At 39.4% G+C, this 18497-nt stretch overlaps 1 protein-coding gene across 1 annotated transcript; it reads right to left on the reverse strand.

Moving 5' to 3' along the window:
* Positions 1-7131: 7131 nt before the first annotated feature.
* On the reverse strand, positions 7132-7611 carry LOC145055964 (uncharacterized). Its single transcript, XM_079004181.1, has 2 exons — positions 7326-7611; positions 7132-7262 (listed from the first exon to the last, which is right to left on the reverse strand). The coding sequence occupies exons 1-2, from the start codon at positions 7609-7611 to the stop codon at positions 7132-7134; spliced, it is 417 nt and encodes a 138-aa protein (XP_078860307.1).
* Between the last annotated feature and the right edge of the window lie 10886 nt (positions 7612-18497).

An 18497-nucleotide genomic window follows, 5' to 3' on the forward strand; every position in this document is an offset into this window, starting at 1 on the left:
AACTACACTCCATCCGATCGCAACTTACTTGCATGCGATTGCAAGTTAGTCAAAATGCTTCAAAACGACGACGTACTTCATTTAAAAGGCCCGAGACGTGCCTTCCTAAAAACATGCGATCACATGCATGACTTTTATTTATTGTTGGACGTATAAATAGGCCCACATTCTTGTCCAGTAACCCTAATTTGGTGATTCCTGACGATTCTAAGGCGATTTTTAGAGACTTTTTAGTGAAAAATGCAGATCTAGGGGATATGATTCGATTTGTTTTCATTGTTTAGTAATATTTATCGTCTAGATTCTGTTTCTACTATTTGTAATTCGTTTTTAGCCACGTCAGGCTAAAAACTCATATTTCAGTTTCGCAAGACGCAACCTTTTCATGTGATTAATCATTAGGCACGATGTTTGACCATGATTACTGTTTAGTTTGATCAATTCTATGTTTAATTGAATGTTTGATTTTGATTTCAATTTCAATTGGCCAATTTAATTGTTTGTAAATAATTATTGTTATACAATTGTTTAGATCCATAATTGTCTAGATTAATTAGTAAAAAGTAAAAAGTATTGGATTAACTCTGTGTTTAGGATTAACTCTAATATGAATTGATCAAACAAGTTTTTACGCCTCCGAGCTTACGAGAGGTATTGCACTTTACTAGGAAATTACATTGTGATTAATGCAACTTTTCTTTGTTAATCAAGAGCTTGTTTGGTTAATTTGGTAAAAAGTTAGGTTTAATTCAAAGAACTTATTTTGATTAAATGATTTTTGTAATAGAGGTCATTAGAGCTTGTTAATGAACTTCAATACCAGTTTACACAAGTGCACAATCAATTATCGTGTTGAAAGTTAATTGCATGATTAGGGGAGTCACCGTGGAACTGAAATTGCTTTCTCTTATTGAATTTTTCTAGTCTTTAAATGAAGTTATTTCTTTATAATTTTCTACTTATATTAGTTTTGATTTTCAAAAATAACCCCCGCTTTTCGTTTTATATTCCTGTCAAGAATTAGTTCGTGCCTTACGCAAAGAGGCATTGACATTAGGACGTGTCCATGAGGATCCGACCCTGCTTACCTATAATACATGTTAGTGCAATAGAGCAGATTTCTATTTTTTATTTGTTTAATTTTTTCGTGACAACGGTTTTAACAGTACTCCCCTCTGTACGCCCAAGATACTTAGCATAACCCAAAATCGACCAAACTTCAAACAGGCATAACTTCTTCGTTCTAACTACGATTGTTAGGCGTGTCAAACCCAACAAATAAAGGGGTGCAATAGACTCCAAATACACTGCTTTAATGCACTAAAAAGTAGTACAAGGCAAGCAGGGTCGAACCACAGAGACACGGAACAAAAGTCTATACCTCTTTGCGCAAGGTACTTTGGTCACAAAGGGGTGTTTGTTTGCAAAAATAAATAACTAAATAATAATCTACTTTAAAAGCATGCACAAAATGAAATAGATTTGTAAACAAATTGATTGAATGGTTCTAGTTCTAGTTCTCAATGTTCTTGTTCAACTTGATTATGACTTGATGTAATTCAAGATTGCTATTCTAAGTTGGTACTGAAAGATATTAACACGCTCTAATACCTCTCGCTTGCCAAATTATCTAACCAAAACATGCTCTTTGACTAGATCTAGCTTTACTAATTCAACCTAAACACGCTCTTAGATTGCATTGAAAAACTGCATTAAGTTTTGTACAAGCATCCCAACAATGTTCATTTCTTCTCATACGCTCGGAAGTGTGAAAACATGTGATATATGTTTTACAATAAGAAAACTTATTGCTTGTTACCAATTATTAACTCAATAGAACGATTAGGTGCCCTAAAAGTTAATTAACTGCACAAAAATTCAATTCATGAAAGTGGCCAATCAAACACAAATCAAATTCAAGGATTCTAGTTTAAACAAAAACATAATCACTAGAATGGAATCACAAATCAAACATCAAATCATATGCTTCAAGTCAAGCAATCAACATGTTTTGAACAAGAACTAGAAACTAGGGTTTCTTAGCCACACATGGCTAAGAACAAATCAACCAAGAATAAATATGGAATTGGAATGTTTAATCCTTACAAAAATGAAATCCCAAGTGTTTGCAATGATTAGTTCTTCTCAAAAGCTCCAAGAATTCTCCCCAAAATCACCCAAGATCGCCCAAACTGTTCCCAAAACCGTTCTGCCTTCAAAATGACGTTCTTCTGCTCTTTTAATTAAAGTTCACGTGACTTGCCATAAGGCCATGCATTTTTAGCATGGCCATGCCTTTTGCCCATGTGTTTTTGGCATGGCCATTTGTCATGACCTTGTGTTTTTGGCATGGCCCATGCTTTTTGCTAAAAATCAAATGCATCTTCACTATTGGCTCCATCTTCAGTCTAGCTTCACCACGCGTCATGTTGCTCAAATATGAGATGATAAAGGACAAACACGACCCGTGTCAAAGTGACAAGAACCGCGTTTCAAACGTAATCCTTTGATATGATGATAATGCAACAATGACTCGGGTTATGTCTTCATGCTTTCCTCCATGGAATGACCGGTTCATCTTCTCTGCATGCTCCAAAGCTCCAAGAATCCAAGCTCCATGCATCCATGCATCCAAGCTCCACGTTCCATGCTCCATAATGCCTGCAAAATAAATCAAAAATAGTGAAGTACCAGACATTCTTAATGAAATGTGCAATTGCCCTAATAATTAACTAAATGCAAGAATTATGAAGTAGAATGCTATAAAAGGACAGAAATAAACAGGCAAAATAGGTGCATAAAATGCACCTATCAAACCTCCCCAAGATTATACCTTTCTTGTCCTCAAGAAAGAACAAAATTGAGAATCTACCTAGAAAAGACGATAGGTGACTAAAAAAAACTAAGATGAAAGGAATGGAAGGAATGAAAAGGAATAAATGGAATTAAGAGTGCATGCATGCAATAAGAGAAGAACTAATGAAAATAACATATTTACAAAAAGATTTTTTTTCAAACATTAATGCAATAAATAAAACAAAACGAACATATTCAATGCAATTAACCTCATTATCTCATTAAGTTGAAGGTGTGCCTATCGGGCCTTGAGATAACTTGACATTAACCCCATAAAGATATATAACATGTAAAACAAGGTTTTTAGCCATTCCCTAACGCAACTCAACAAAATCAAAAGTTACAACACTTGTTCACTTTTACAGGTATTGGGTTAGCACATGGAACAAATTATGGTCTTACTCTCGTGAAAACATGTGATGCAAAATATGCTCATTTTCATTTTTCAAATCATGACAATGCCCGAATCCAGCTATTTGTCGACTAACAACAATCTTTTTCTAAAAAAAATATTTTCTAAAAATTCCCGAATATTTACCCAGATTGGTTACATGTTTCAAACCACTTACACCAGTCAAAGTAGTTTACAGTCAGTCCCAATGTTTACAACCAAACTTTTTTTTCAAACACATTATTCAATTAAACTATAAACATAAATATATACGAAGTATCTAATTGTATTTCTATACAAATAAAGCTCATGACTTTCTTTGAAATCTGTGTAGCGGGCTTTCAATCAACACATCCAAATCAGATGACTTTAGTGTGCTAGATTTAAAGAGATCCCTCGGGTTTACTTGCCCGAACCTCAAAGGCCACAGATTAGCTTTATTTGTTATTATTAAGCTCATGACTATCTATGGAACCCGTGTAGCGAACTTTCAACCCAATCAGCCCCAAACAAGTTTGCTTTAGGCAATTAGGTGTAGAACACCCCTCGGGGTTTACTTATTCGAGTCCCAAAGGTCACAGATTAACTTACAATTTTTTTTATTTGCCAGGTTTATTTCCTTATATTTTAATCTTGACTCTTTTAGGGGGACTGATGTAAACGCGCAAGGACCCGTAAATATAGTTGGAAACAATGTCCCCAAGTAGGGTACTTAGAAGGGAATAGGTAGAAAATACTTTTTAGAGCGTTGGAGGATTCAAGTCACTGAAATTTTATATTTATTTTATGACTCTTTGAAATTGGAGTTTGGATATGAATGAGCAATAACTCATAAGACCGATCGTGTGTTCCAAGGGCTAAACTATATCTGTCTTTATGATTCGGTGTTGATAACCTTATCATTTTTTTTTGTTTTGCACGAGTAGCTTCAGGAGACGTGTTCGTGTGTGATTAGGTTGCTTTCAGATTTTTTATGAAAAACGAACAAGTTCTAATCTCAAGCCACGACTAATTTACCACCCCAACTTATTCAAGAAGATTAGGTTTCTTTAGATTGATTTTTTTAATGCATGTTGAAACTAAAACCTAATGTACAAAGACCCCTCTCCAAGCTTAAGATTTAGCATCGTCCTCGATGCTCGGAGAGGGTAGGGCAATCTACTAGCTGCGAGGGGACCAACGCTGCATGAAATGCATGGCTTGTTGTACCGTTTGTGTCAATTGTTGAACGTCAGCGCGAATGTCAGCGACAACTTGATCAAGGTGATCAAAACGCCTCATGTATATGTCGTGGTACTGAGTCGCCCGCTGGGTGTAGAAATAACGTTCCGTCTCTACTGGGGCAGCAGAAGTGGACCCCCTCGCAGTGGGAGCAATGGAGTGAGCGGGAGGAATAGGGATGTCGTCTTCATGGTCGACGACTGGCCACTCAGGAGCTCTCGGGGTGGGCGTTGGAGCGCGTGGGATGGAATTTGCAGAAGTGTTCTTTGGTAGACACCACCGAGTCTGAGTGATGTCCTGCTGGAGTTGGAGAGAGCTGAAATCCCCAGCAGGAGCTCGGAGGTGTGGCTCACCTTGCACCAACCATGTGATACTACTATCGCTTTCTTTACCGAAGAAGGATGAGGCTACAAGGACATTGGATGTGATGGTATTAGTGCCTTTTGTGATTTTCTCGAGGTTCGGGTGCTTGCTCTCAAAAAGCTCGGCACAAGCGAGGCGGGTGGCAAGATAGGAGATAATCCCGCCACAATGAATAGGGACCGAATCGCTAGTAGAGACCTTAAGAAGTTTGGAAGCAAGGAAGGCGCCAAAATGAGGTCTCTTCAAGCTGGTGACCATGCACCAAAGAATTTCTAACTCCATCTAACCGGCTCTGCTAACGTCTTCTTGGGGGAAGACAAGGTTAGCAATAATTCGGAGAGCCACCCTTAAGACTGAATGGATGATATGAGATGCTTTGGCGGATCGAGCCTCATACACATCAAGTCCTGTGATTTCCTTCCAAAAGGCTTTGGCTTGGGCTTTAAAAAGATTATTCTTCTCTCGCATGTAGCCTAATTTAGGACCATATGTATTGAATTTAGAAATCCCAACAAACCCACTAAGATCATCTAGACTCGGTTTAAATTGCAAACGCATGAGACGGAAAGAGAGACATTTGGCATTGTCATTGAATTCCAAAGATTGTAAGAATTCAATGGTTGTGTTTTTATACGATTCCATTGGTGCCAAAGTGAGAAGTCTCTCCCAACCGATGTTGCTAAACAATCTATGGACGCCATCATAAACTCCTAGTTCTTGGAGAGTGGGAATATCTACAAACCGTTGTTGAGAATATTCGCGGTCCTTGAGGTGAAGGAATCGCTCACGGTGCTCAAGAGAGTTGTGAATAATGGTGGTGACATCATATTTGGATTCCCATTGTTCTTTTGGTTGTGAGTTTTTTCGTTTTGGCATGATGACAAACCAGATTTATGACAAACGGGTGGTGCCCAAAAATGATAACACAACTAGACAAGCACTAATGAAAAATTATATGAAGCACAAGAACAGATTCACAATTATTCCAACCAAACAATTTTAAACTCAATGCGTAAAACTTGAGATATGGAAAGAATGTACCGTTTAAACGCTTGGATTTGAGGTGTTGGCTTGTATTATTCACTTCATCTTCAACCTCAAGAAGGCTTGAACTCTTCAATGGTGGAATGTCTAATTGGAGATGAAAGCTTCTAATCTTCTTTCCAAAAGCATCTCCCCAAGCTTGGTCTTGAACCGTATACAAGAATTTTTGAAACCCAATACAATAATTAATTCAAACTATACAAATCAAGAACTAGGGTTTATGAAGAAAAATGCAATTTTTACCTATTGAATGATGAACTCGACCTAGATGATGAATGAAGTGAAGTTAGGAAGTGATAGTAACATACCTTTGTGCCTCAATTTTGGATTAATTGGAGAAAAATTCAAACCCTAGTCTAGGGTTTGTGGTATCGGCCAAGAATGATGAGGAGGGGAAGCAACACACGATCGTGAGAAGAAAGAAGGAAGGAGAAACGGACGGCTAGGTGGAATTCGATTAGCCCTATGTTTACTGAGTCGCATAACCAAGCTGTCGATTGAGGCTGTGATATTCGTCCGTGAGTTCGTGAGTTTTTAGCCGTGCCCTTTTCTAATGAAGGTTGTGCGTTTTTAAGGATCTTGATCAATTCGCACGGGCCATGTGTTTAGGTCGTGCATTTTCTAATTGTTTGCTTGGTATCTCGATGACACGCATGGGCATTGTGTAGGTCGTGAGTTTTTCTCTTAGCCCATGCCTATCGATTACAAGCTCCCAAGAAGGCACGGACCATGTGTTTATTTTGAACTCACCGTGCGTATCGATTAAGCTGGACTGTGCGTTTTTTCTTGTTTAGCCGTGCGATTTGGGTTGAGTCCGTGCGTTTTTTTTCTGTTTGCTACAATCCTCTATGACACGCACGGTCTAGAACCTAGGCCGTGCGTTTTGGCACTTTACCCATGCGATTTCAAGCTAGCCCATGCCAAAATCTTTTTTTTTTATTTAAAACCTCGAAGTGGCTGCACGGACAAAAATTTGTGACCATGCGTTTTAGCATGAGCCCGTGTGTTTTTGGCTTACCCCGTGCGTTTTCTTTCTGTTAACATGGTATTCACGGTTTCTTTTTTTTTTTCAAAACCAAATTTTCTTTAACTATTATATAGGAGAATTATTGGGATGTAAACCTCGAAAAAACACAAAAACATTGCAACACGGATGAAATAAATCAAAATTAAGAAGATAGAGAGAGATACTCCCGAGTTGCCTCTCGGTTAGCCGCCCTTGTTTCAAGTCTTTGGCTCGACTTTGCCCTTTAGATTTACTCAATGTAGACCGGACGTTCCAAGCTGTCAACCTCCACGTCTTTCTCTTGGAAACCTTCATAGAAGACCTTTAACCTGTGACCATTAACTTTAAATACTTTTCCAGTTTTGTTACTCTTAATCTCAACTGCACCATGATCAAATATATTAGTAACAATGAACGGTCCCACCCACCGGGACCGTAACTTACCAGAAAACCATTTAAGTCGAGAGTCATAGAGTAATACCTTTTGACCAATCTCAAAGGTCTTACGGGAGAGGTACTTATCATGGAATGCTTTGGTCTTGTCTTTGTAGATGCGTGAACTCTCGAATGCTTCATTTCTTATCTCCTCCAGCTCTTGGATCTCTAACTTTCGTTGAATACCCGCTTCATCCATCTTCATGTTTAGCTTTTTGACAGCCCAGAAAGCTTTGTGCTCGAGTTCAACAGGGAGGTGATAGGCTTTGCCAAACACAAGTCTATAAGGTGACATCCCAATTGGAGTTTTATATGCAGTTCGGTATGCCCAAAGAGCATCTTCTAATCTCAAACTCCAATCTTTGCGGTTTGTGTTCACTGTTTTCTCAAGTATGGACTTGATTCTCTATTTGACACTTCAACTTGTCCATTTGTTTGCGGGTGATAAGCTGTGGACACCCGATGTTGGACTCCATACTTCTTGAGAACTGATCCAAGAGTTTTGTTGCAGAAGTATGTGCCCCTGTCACTAATCAAGGCTTTTGGAGTTCCAAACCTACATAAAATGTTAGCCTTGACAAAATCTACAACAACTTTTGCATCATCAGTTCTTGTTGCCTTTGCTTCTACCCATTTCGAAACATAGTCAACAGCCAAAAGGATGTATAAATTCCCAAAGGATGAAGGAAAAGGACCCATAAAATCAATACCCCATATATCAAATATTTCACAAACCAAGATGGGGGTTAAGGGCATTTGGTTTCGGGAACTCAAAGAACCGGTCATTTGACATCTCTCACAACTTTTACAAAAATGTAAGAGTCATGAAAAAGTCGGGGCCAATAAAATCCACAGTCTAAAATTTTCCTGGCAGTTATTTGAGGACCAAAATGCCCTCCACAAGCATAACTATGACAGAAGTTGAGGATAGATTGTACCTCATGTTCTTCAACACATCTTCTTATTACCTGATCTGCACAATGTTTCCAAAGGTACGATTCATCCCAAATGTACCTTCTCGCATCTTACTTGATCTTATCTCTCTGTGACCTCGTGAGGTCGGGTGGGAACTTTCCCGTGACCATGAAGTTGCATATATCCGCATACCAAGGTGGTGTTTGGATAGCAAACAAGTGCTCGTCCGGGAATGTGTCATGGATGGGAATCGCATCTTCGGGTTGAACTATTCGGCTCAAATGGTCGGCGACTAGGTTCTCTTTCCCGCTCTTATCTTTGATCTCAATATCGAACTCTTGCAAAAGCAGCATCCACCGTATTAACCTCGGCTTCGAATCTTTCTTGGTAAGTAAGTGCTTTATGGCTGCGTGGTCCGAATAGATGATCACTTTAGTTCCAAGGAGGTGCTGCTGGAACTTCTCTAGTGCAAAAACAATAGCGAACAACTCTTTTTCTGTTGTGGTGTAGTTGCATTGTGCACTATCAAGGGTCTTTGATGCATAGTAGATGACATGGTGTGCTCGACCCACCTTTTGACCCAATACTGCCCCTACAGCCGTGTTGCTCGCATCACACATGATCTCGAATGGGAGATCCCAGTTAGGTGGTTGGATGATTGGAGCAGAGGTGAGTAAATCCTTCAAACGATCGAAGGCATCCTTGCATGGCTGAGTGAACTCAAATTCAACATCTTTTTGGAGTAGTTGACACATCGGCACTGTAATCTTTGAAAAATCTTTAATGAACCGCCGATAGAAACCTGCATAGCCAAGAAACGAACGAACTTCCTGAACATTTGTCGGGTAAGGAAATTTTTTGATAACATGTATCTTGGCTTTGTCAACTTCCAAGCCTTTTTGGGACACAATATGACCTAGAATCAATCCTTTGTCCACCATGAAATGACATTTTTCATAGTTAAGCACAAGATCTGTGTCAATGCACCTTTGCAAAATTTTTGTTAGATTCCTCAAACATTCATCAAAGGAGTTTCCATAGACTGTGAAGTCATCCATGAAAACTTCAATGATGTTTTCAACATATTCAGAAAAAATGCTCAACATGCATCTCTGAAATGTTGCAAGTGCATTGCATAGACCAAAAGGAATACGCCTATAAGCAAATGTGACAAAGGGACTAGTGAAGGTGGTTTTCTCTTGGTCTTCCGGGGCTACCAGAATTTGATGAAAACCCAAGAAACGATCCAAGCAACAGTAATGAGATTTACCCGCCAATCTCTCTAGCATTTGGTCAATAAATGGCAAGGGAAAATGGTCTTTTCTCGTTGAGGCATTCAACTTTCTATAGTCAATACAAACCCTCCACCCGTTTTGCACACGGGTTGGCACAAAATCTCCCTCATAATTTTTGACAACTGTGACCCCTTCTTTTTTCGGGACTACCTGAACGGGGCTCACCCATTTACTATCTGAGATAGGGTAAATCATACCTGCATCCAAAAGCTTCATGATTTCTTTCTTTACCACCTCCATCATGGGTGGATTCAGTCTTCTCTGTGCCTCTCGAGTTGGTTTGAAGTCCTCCTCCATGAGGATCTTATGCATGCACAAGGAAGGGCTCAACCCTTTTATGTCAGCATTTGTCCACCCAATAGATTTCTTATACTTTTTCAGCAAAGTCACCAACTCATCTTCTTCTACAATGGACAACTTGTTGGAGATAATGACAGGCAAAGTCTTCTCTTCCCCAAGGTACGCATACTTCAAATGATCTGGAAGAGTCTTCAATTCTAGCTTAGGTGCCTGCACAACGGAAGGAAGAAGTTTTGTGTTAGAAATGGGCAATTTCACATTGCTATTATCATACCTCATTTTCTTCTTTTCTTCCATGCTCTCCACAATTTCCAGCAACTCTTCATCTAACTTGAAATTTTCTGCAATCTCTTTGACTGAATTGCTATCAAAATTACTGCTCAAAACTAACTCCAACAAATCATGGTTAGTCAACTCAAAACACTTTTCAGTCAAAGGTTGGATTATATCAACAAAATTTATGCAATGAACATCACTTGGGTACCTCATTGCTTCATAGATATTGAAGTTGATGACCTCCCCATCGAATTCCATGGACACTGTACCATTGTAGACATCAATTTTTGTTCTTGCTGTTTTCAAGAATGGTCTACCTAAAAGTATGGAACTCAAGGATGGATGGTCATCATCTCCCATATCAAGCACATAAAAATCTGCAGGAAAGACAAGCTCATTAACTTGCACCAAAACATCCTCTAATACACCTTTTGGGTGTACTATAGAACGATCTGCAAGTTGGATGATTACCCCTGTTTTTGTTAAAGTGCCTATGCCAATAGTTTTATAAACAGAATATGGTAAAACATTAATTGAAGCTCCTAAATCTAGCATAGCACGGGGGACATACAAGTTTCCCAATTTGCAAGGAATGGTAAAAACACCTGGATCCTTGCACTTTGGGGGCATCCTTTTCTGCAAAACTGCAGACACATTTTCACTTACTTTCACTGTCTCATTACCTCGCAGCTTCTTTATAGATGTGCAAAGTTCCTTAAGGAACTTAGCATATCTAGGTACCTGTTTGATCACATCTAAGAGAGGGATGTTGACTTCAACTTTCCGGAACATTGTCATGATTTCACTATCTTCTCTCACTTTTTTGTTGCTGCTCAATCTTGATGGAAAAGGTGGTGGTGTGATCTTTGCTTCTTTCTCTTCCGGCTTCTTTTTCTCCACCATTTCATCTTTCTTTTCATCCTTCTTTGGTGGTTCTTCTATCACCAACTCCTCTTCTTCTTCTTCTTCGGGCCGTCATATTTCTTTCCACTCCTCAAGCTAATTGCACAAGCATTGTACTTTGGGTTCTTTTCAGTTTGAGGAGGTAGCTTTCCTTGATTCTCCATTTTGCTCACCGATTGAGCAAGTTGTGCCATTTGTTGCTCAAGATTCTTGATGCTTGCCTTGGTCTCTTGCTGAAAACTTTGGGTGTTGGTGGCAAGGCTTTTGACTATGTCTTCTAAGGACATACTTGAGGATCCGGCTTGTTGAGGAGGAGGTTGTTGTTGCCTCGGTTGGTAACTTTGTTGTGGGAATGGAGGCCTTGCTTGGTAATGGGGTGGTGGTCTTTGTTTATAGCCCATGTTTTGGTTGTTGTTCCACCCTTGATTGCCTCGGGGCTGATCATAAGTTCTTTGATTATGCCTGGAATAGCCTCTTATAACATTTGCTTCTTCATATTCTTCTTCTTGCAATTGCGGACACATATCAGTCGGGTGTCCCACTTGAGTGCAAATGCCACAGGGATAGGGTGTGGATTACACACCTTTGTCCTTAGCAAGCATCATTACCACCTTAGTCAACTCGGATAGTTGAGCTTTAATTTGAGGAACGTGCACCTCTTTTACACCTCGAGGTGCATCTGTGTACCAATCTTCATCTTGACTAGTATGTTTTGAATCCTCTGCCATGTTTTTTATGAGATCCCGAATCTCCGTTGGGGTCTTGTCAGTCAAAGATCCTCCACTTGAATCATTAAGAAGTCTTCTTTCCCAAAGAGTCATGCCTTCAATGAAGTATTGAAGGATTTGATACTCACTAATACCATGCTTTGGGCAACGGGCACAAAGCTTTTTGAACCTCTCCCAATATGTATGAAAGGCTTCTCTCTTGTGTTGTTTGATCCCAATTATCTCTCTTCTTAGGGCTGAGGCTTTCATTTATGGGAAGTATTTGTCTAAGAAGAGGCGTGCAAGATCTACCCATGTGTTGACCGTCCCCGGTGGAAGGTCATAAAGCCAATCTTTTGCTGAGTCTTGCACTGCAAAGGGGAATGCCCTAAGCTTGATTTGGTCTTCAGTGACATTGTGTGGTTTCATGCCAACACACACAACATGGAACTCCGTGAGGAACTTGTGGGGATCTTCATTTTCTAAGCCTCTAAAGGTTGGGAGTAAGTGAATGAGACCGGATTTCAATTCAAGGTTTGTGGCTGCCGGATAGGTGATGCAAAGAGGTTGTTGAGTAACCTCTTGCCTCGCCTACTGGCGAAGGGTTTGTTCGGGTGGTGGATTTGGAGGTGGATTCCCTCCATGGTTGTCTCCCATGGTATGAGTAGTGGTTGAAGTTTTTGTGGGTGTAGTGTTTGGGCAGTAATGAGTAGGTGAAGAGGGTGGGGTGGTATTTCTGGATGAGGATGGTTGAGGTGAAGGTGATGGACTTTCTGTTTTAGATGCGGACACACTTGAAAGGGGAATATCCTCCCAAATGTTAATGACCGGGGGATTGGATGATGAAGAAGTACTGGAAACCGGTTGCCTCTTACGAAGCTTGGCTTGCTTCCTTAACTTCTTTGCAGTCTTCTCTATCTCCGAGTCAATTGGCAGTGGTGTACCTGTACGAAAAGATCTAGGCATAAACAATTAGTAACACCGTGTCCCCGGCAATGGCGCAAATTTGTTAGACGTGTCAAACCCAACAAATAAAGGGGTACAATAGACTCCAAATACACTGCTTTAATGCACTAAAAAGTAGTACAAGGCAAGCAGGGTCGAACCACAGAGACACGGGACAAAAGTCTATACCTCTTTGCGCAAGGTACTTTGGTCACAAAGGGGGGTTTGTTTGCAAAAATAAATAAGTAAAAATAATCTACTTTAAAAGCATGCACAAAATGAAATAGATTTGTAAACAAATTGATTGAATGGTTCTAGTTCTAGTTCTCAATGTTCTTGTTCAACTTGATTATGACTTGATGTAATTCAAGATTGCTATTCTAAGTTGGTACTGAAAGATATTAACACGCTCTAATACCTCTCGCTTGCCAAATTATCTAACCAAAACATGCTCTTTGACTAGATCTAGCTTTACTAATTCAACCTAAACACGCTCTTAGATTGCATTGAAAAACTGCATTAAGTTTTGTACAAGCTTCCCAAAAATGTTCATTTCTTCTCATACGCTCGGAAGTGTGAAAACATGTGATATATGTTTTACAATAAGAAAACTTATTGCTTGTTACCAATTATTAACTCAATAGAACGATTAGGAGCCCTAAAAGTTAATTAACTGCACAAAAATTCAATTCATGAAAGTGGCCAATCAAACACAAATCAAATTCAAGGATTCTAGTTTAAACAAAAACATAATCACTAGAATGGAATCACAAATCAAACATCAAATCATATGCTTCAAGTCAAGCAATCAACATGTTTTGAACAAGAACTAGAAACTAGAGTTTCTTAGCCACACATGGCTAAGAAAATCAAACAGGAATAAATATGGAATTGGAATGTTTAATCCTTACAAAAATGAAATCCCAAGTGTTTGCAATGATTAGGTCTTCTCAAAAGCTCCAAGAATTCTCCCCAAAATCACCCAAGATCGCCCAAACTGCTCCTAAAACCGTTCTGCCTTCAAAATGACGTTCTTCTGCTCTTTTAATTAAAGTTCATGTGACTTGCCATAAGGCCATGCGTTTTTAGCATGGTCATGCCTTTTGCCCATGTGTTTTTGGCATGGCCATTTGTCATGACCATGTGTTTTTGGCATGGCCCATGCTTTTTGCTAAAAATCAAATACATCTTCACTGTTGGCTCCATCTTCAGTCTAACTTCACCACGCGTCATGTTGCTCAAATATGAGATGATAAAGGACAAACACGACCCGTGTCAAAGTGACAAGAACCGCGTTTCAAACGTAATCCTTTGCTATGATGATAATGCAACAATGACTCGGGTTATGTCTTCATGCTTTCCTCCATGGAATGACCGGTTCATCTTCTCTGCATGCTCCAAAGCTCCAAGAATCCAAGCTCCATGCATCCATGCATCCAAGCTCCACGTTCCATGCTCCATAATGCCTACAAAATAAATCAAAAATAGTGAAGTACCAGACATTCTTAATGAAATGTGCAATTGCCCTAATAATTAACTAAATGCAAGAATTATGAAGTAGAATGCTATAAAAGGACAGAAATAAACAGGCAAAATAGGTGCATAAAATGCACCTATCAATGATTTTGACATTATTTGTATCCATGGAAAGGTCACGAGAAGCTCTACACTTCTATCAACTCATTTTTGCCTTAAAACTTTTCGAACAAAAATCCAAAATTCATAGAAGCCCGAACTGAGAATTTACCAAAATATGTTTGGGCACCAAATTACAAACCGAACTTCCTGGATCATGTATCTTACCTTACTCACAATAAAATGGGTCTAAATGTCCCTTTCTCAAAGGCCCTAAACCTTATGATAACCGGTCTTCAAGTTACAACCCCTAATTAGGAAACGATTCAGGATAGGGTGTTACAACTCTCCCACACTTAAACTGGATTTCATCCTCGAAATCATTCCTTATCACCCACCTGGGAACCAAACACTTAGGCCCGTACCATAACTAAGAACAACCCTGATCCTTTTACGGATGAACCAATGCTACTGCTGAATCCAAAGCCCAAACTTGTGTGATCTCCACACATGTTGACCCAAATACAGAACCTTCAGCATGTCTGGATCGCCTCAACCCAATATACCATCACATAAACCATGACTTCCTATTGAAAACATCAGATACATCAATACCATGATGACTCCCAATATGAGCCTCGTCCATTAATAGCTGCAAAGAAGCACACACAACGTCAAGATGATCTACAACTTCCTAGCTATAAAAATGAACTTCTATCGAGAACCACATAGTCGAGGACTCTCAACTACATCACTGACCTAACTCAAACAATATGCTTCTCGAGACCGGGAACCCATCAGATCTAAACTTCAAACCCATATTCCAGAACTAACATTCAACCATTCATTGAATCCAACCCTTTCCTTTGAGTATGATCACTACCAAACACACGGAAAAGGACTCAACGTACCAATCGTGAATTTTACACTAATTACAAATCTATAATATGAACCAAAAGCATTTAATGAACCCTTGACTCCTTGACACGACATTTCCAACCACTGCTCCTACGAGAAAAGATGAGAAATCCAAGAATTTTCACATTTGCCTCCAATCTTTATCGACTCAGGTGTACCCCCACCTTACAAATCACTCTAGACATTCTCTAGGAACTTTATGATTTGAGACTCCATAACCGATACCCAATCTTGATAATCGAACCCATAATAATAGCTTGTGAACAAACTAGATTTATAACACAAACATTTCATAGAGACTTTCTGATGCATGAATGATACTCTTAACAACCCTTAACTGCTCCCTCTATCCAAACCAGCTGACTTGTGAGTGTCCCGACTTCCATCAACACCGAAAGTACCACAATCAGAAGAAATAAACAATCATGATCACTGGGCCCACAGCCTATGACTGGAATACCCCTACAAGGTCCTCAACCTAGGTCTGAATTGCCTCCGAGCCCACAATATGATTCTGGAATGCCCGACCCGGCCCTCAACCCATGTTTGGAATGCTCCTGATATCACACCGATCTTGTCGACTTTACATCATTCGCCCAACACTCCGGGCCTAAAGATACCAACCTCATTACATCGCCTTGTACCTATCAACATCCCTCACAACGCCAACCGAGCACAACAATGCCGTAATCTTACCACGCATGATTCCCTTTATAGAACAAGCTGCTACCAATGCAAAACCCTACGAAAACATGGTCGCACAAGACCCAAGAATAGGATAACGGTCATACTCTTGTTCCAATTCGATGGCTATAACCCAAAAAGAACCATGCAGATAATTCGAACCAAGTACTCCAATGCTATTTTTCCCAGCTCACATATGCCCCTCTCAACAATATATATGAATTTACCACAATGCACATCCTTAGGGAGCCTATAACCTCATCCACAAAGGAAAGAAATACCAGAGTTTAATCGAAACCACACCTCAATCAATAACAAAACACATCCTCATGATCGGTCGAAACAAGATCCCATACTTGATTGAGACTGAGCAGATTCCATCAATATGAAACTAGCTCTAGAAGATTTCCAAGGTGATCCTGAATGCTACCAAAACCTAAACCTGTTATGAACCAAAATTCCACTCTACCATTGAGGGTAAAGACACCCAAAGACCAAAGGAACATAGAACATAATAAACCTGATGATAGGTTGATCCGTCCATTGAACTTCAACTATCACAACTTGAACTTTTGGAGAACCTCCGATGAATGAGGAATGGATAGTTAGTTCCCATAAATGTGAGTCCCACAAAGCACAAAGCAAGCAACATTCGAGCAGTGGAGTCGACTGGTACTAAAACACAATAAAATTAGACAGATCCTCATATGAAATTCTCGATCTCTATTTCCCAGCATCTCGGATACCTGATCACCCTGACCTCACCTATTTAAGAGTGGCTAATAATCCTCATGTTGACCCGCCATATACCGCACCTACTTATGAAACTTCCACCAGCCCTGTAACACTCGTATATGCTAATCATACATACCATTGAATCCTATAGAAATTCGAATACTTGATCCTATCGTAAACCCTTCATCAAAGAAGAACAGGAAATAAGGCTAAACCAAACATTCTTAGTCTATAAAATCTTAGTTATGTACAATTATGATGCATACACTAAGCAACCATAGTAATAATATCAATTTCATATAAGGAAGACCCTAGGCTATAAGGAATCATATAGTCAGGCAACTATATTATGCAATTCCTGAAGATCCCTAGCCCATCACTAGCATGTTGTTCTAACATATCACAATATTAAGTAACATTGTGTTAATTTAGGATCTACTTACTGACTTTGGCTGATCGTACACATCACATCCTCTTTTGGTTATTTGAACGCAACTTTGAAATTTATTTTTAAAACCCTTACTTTGAAAATCTATTTTTTAAATCATTTTCCTTAGTTTGAGACTGGATTCACACAGGTGTTCCTCCAATTCACTCAAACCAAGGCTTTGATACCAACTTGTAACATCCTTAAAACTCACAACCAATTTACACTTTTCAAAAAAACTCATTTACTAATAAAAGTGTTTACAAAACCATTGTTTCCAAAGCATGATTTAACATCAGAGTCACCTAAGATCCAATCAGTAGTGATACCAAGGATGTGTATGGTCACGCCTTCGCCTTGTTACAGTCATATGAAGAATCTGAAACCATAAACAAAAGTGTAAGCACGAAGCTTAGTGAGTTCCCCCAAATTACCAACACACTAACAAAATAACATATTCAAATAACAACATGTACTGTGTCCACAACTTAAAGACTGGATTACCCCTGAGCCTATAGTATGAGTCTGGCTTGCTTCTGAGCCTACAACATAAGTCTGGCTTGCCCCCGGGGCCTACAACTTAGGTATGGATTGCTCTCTGACCCAATCAGTCATCAGACTGAAATACTATCAAGCCCTCAGTACGAGTCCAACATACCACCCGATCCTCAGCTCGTATCTGCAATGCACCTGAGCCCTTAGTATAAGTCTGGCGTGCCCCACTCAGCCCTCAGCTCATAACTGGAATACTCCAGGGTTTGTTGGCTACAGCATGAAGCAGTATAACCTCAACCCAACAATATATGTTGACATATACATAACATATAAACATATAATCAGTCAATAGGTAAACAAGCAGATCTACATATCACTAAGCATAACATCATACTAGCACATATTAGAATATCTAATCCAATGGGTTGGGCTTGGTTCCTTCGACTCGTAAGTACAGTGAGGAAGACTCACCTCAATCCACTGATAATCAAATAACTGCTCGGACCGTTGAACCGGGTAACCTCGCGCCAACTAACAATAAATACAATCTTAATCAATAATTATCCTGATAACCCAAAATACCCTTAGGTCAAACTTAGTAAACCATGGTCAAAGTCAAAGTCAACGGTCAATGTCGAATAGTCAATATTTCTTCCCAACAGAGTACGACCTGCGTATCAAGAGAGTACGCCCAACATACTATGATGTTGACCAATAGCGAGGAATTGATTGCGTACGCGGAACGTACCACCAGGTACGCCCAACGTACTCAGCCCAGTCCCAAAACTCCATTAAGAGCTTATTCCATTATGTTCTTACATCCAAGCCCAAAATGATGTACTAAGTCATAAAGTTTCCAACTTTATGAATTTGCATGGCTATAAAGTGCTTAATTTCTAAGTTCTTAACCCAATAAGACAACAAACTCTTGCATGGAAGGCATAGAAGGGCCAAGATCACATTTTTATAGTTCATAATAGCTTTATAATGGATAAAGTTTCCAAAT

This window comes from Lactuca serriola, chromosome 1 (genome assembly GCF_051521515.1).
Source record: "Lactuca serriola cultivar US96UC23 chromosome 1, Lser_US96UC23_V15, whole genome shotgun sequence".
Classification (NCBI taxonomy): Eukaryota; Viridiplantae; Streptophyta; class Magnoliopsida; order Asterales; family Asteraceae; genus Lactuca; species Lactuca serriola.

Excerpts from the sequence above, each read along its gene's own strand:
- LOC145055964 (XM_079004181.1), bottom strand. The coding sequence starts at position 7,611 with ATGTCACCTTATAGACTTGTGTTTGGCAAAGCCTATCACCTCCCTGTT. Across the intron at positions 7,263-7,325 it reads TCGACTTAAATGGTTTTCTG|TTGAGATTAAGAGTAACAAA; the intron begins GTAAGTTACGGT and ends ATCATGGTGCAG.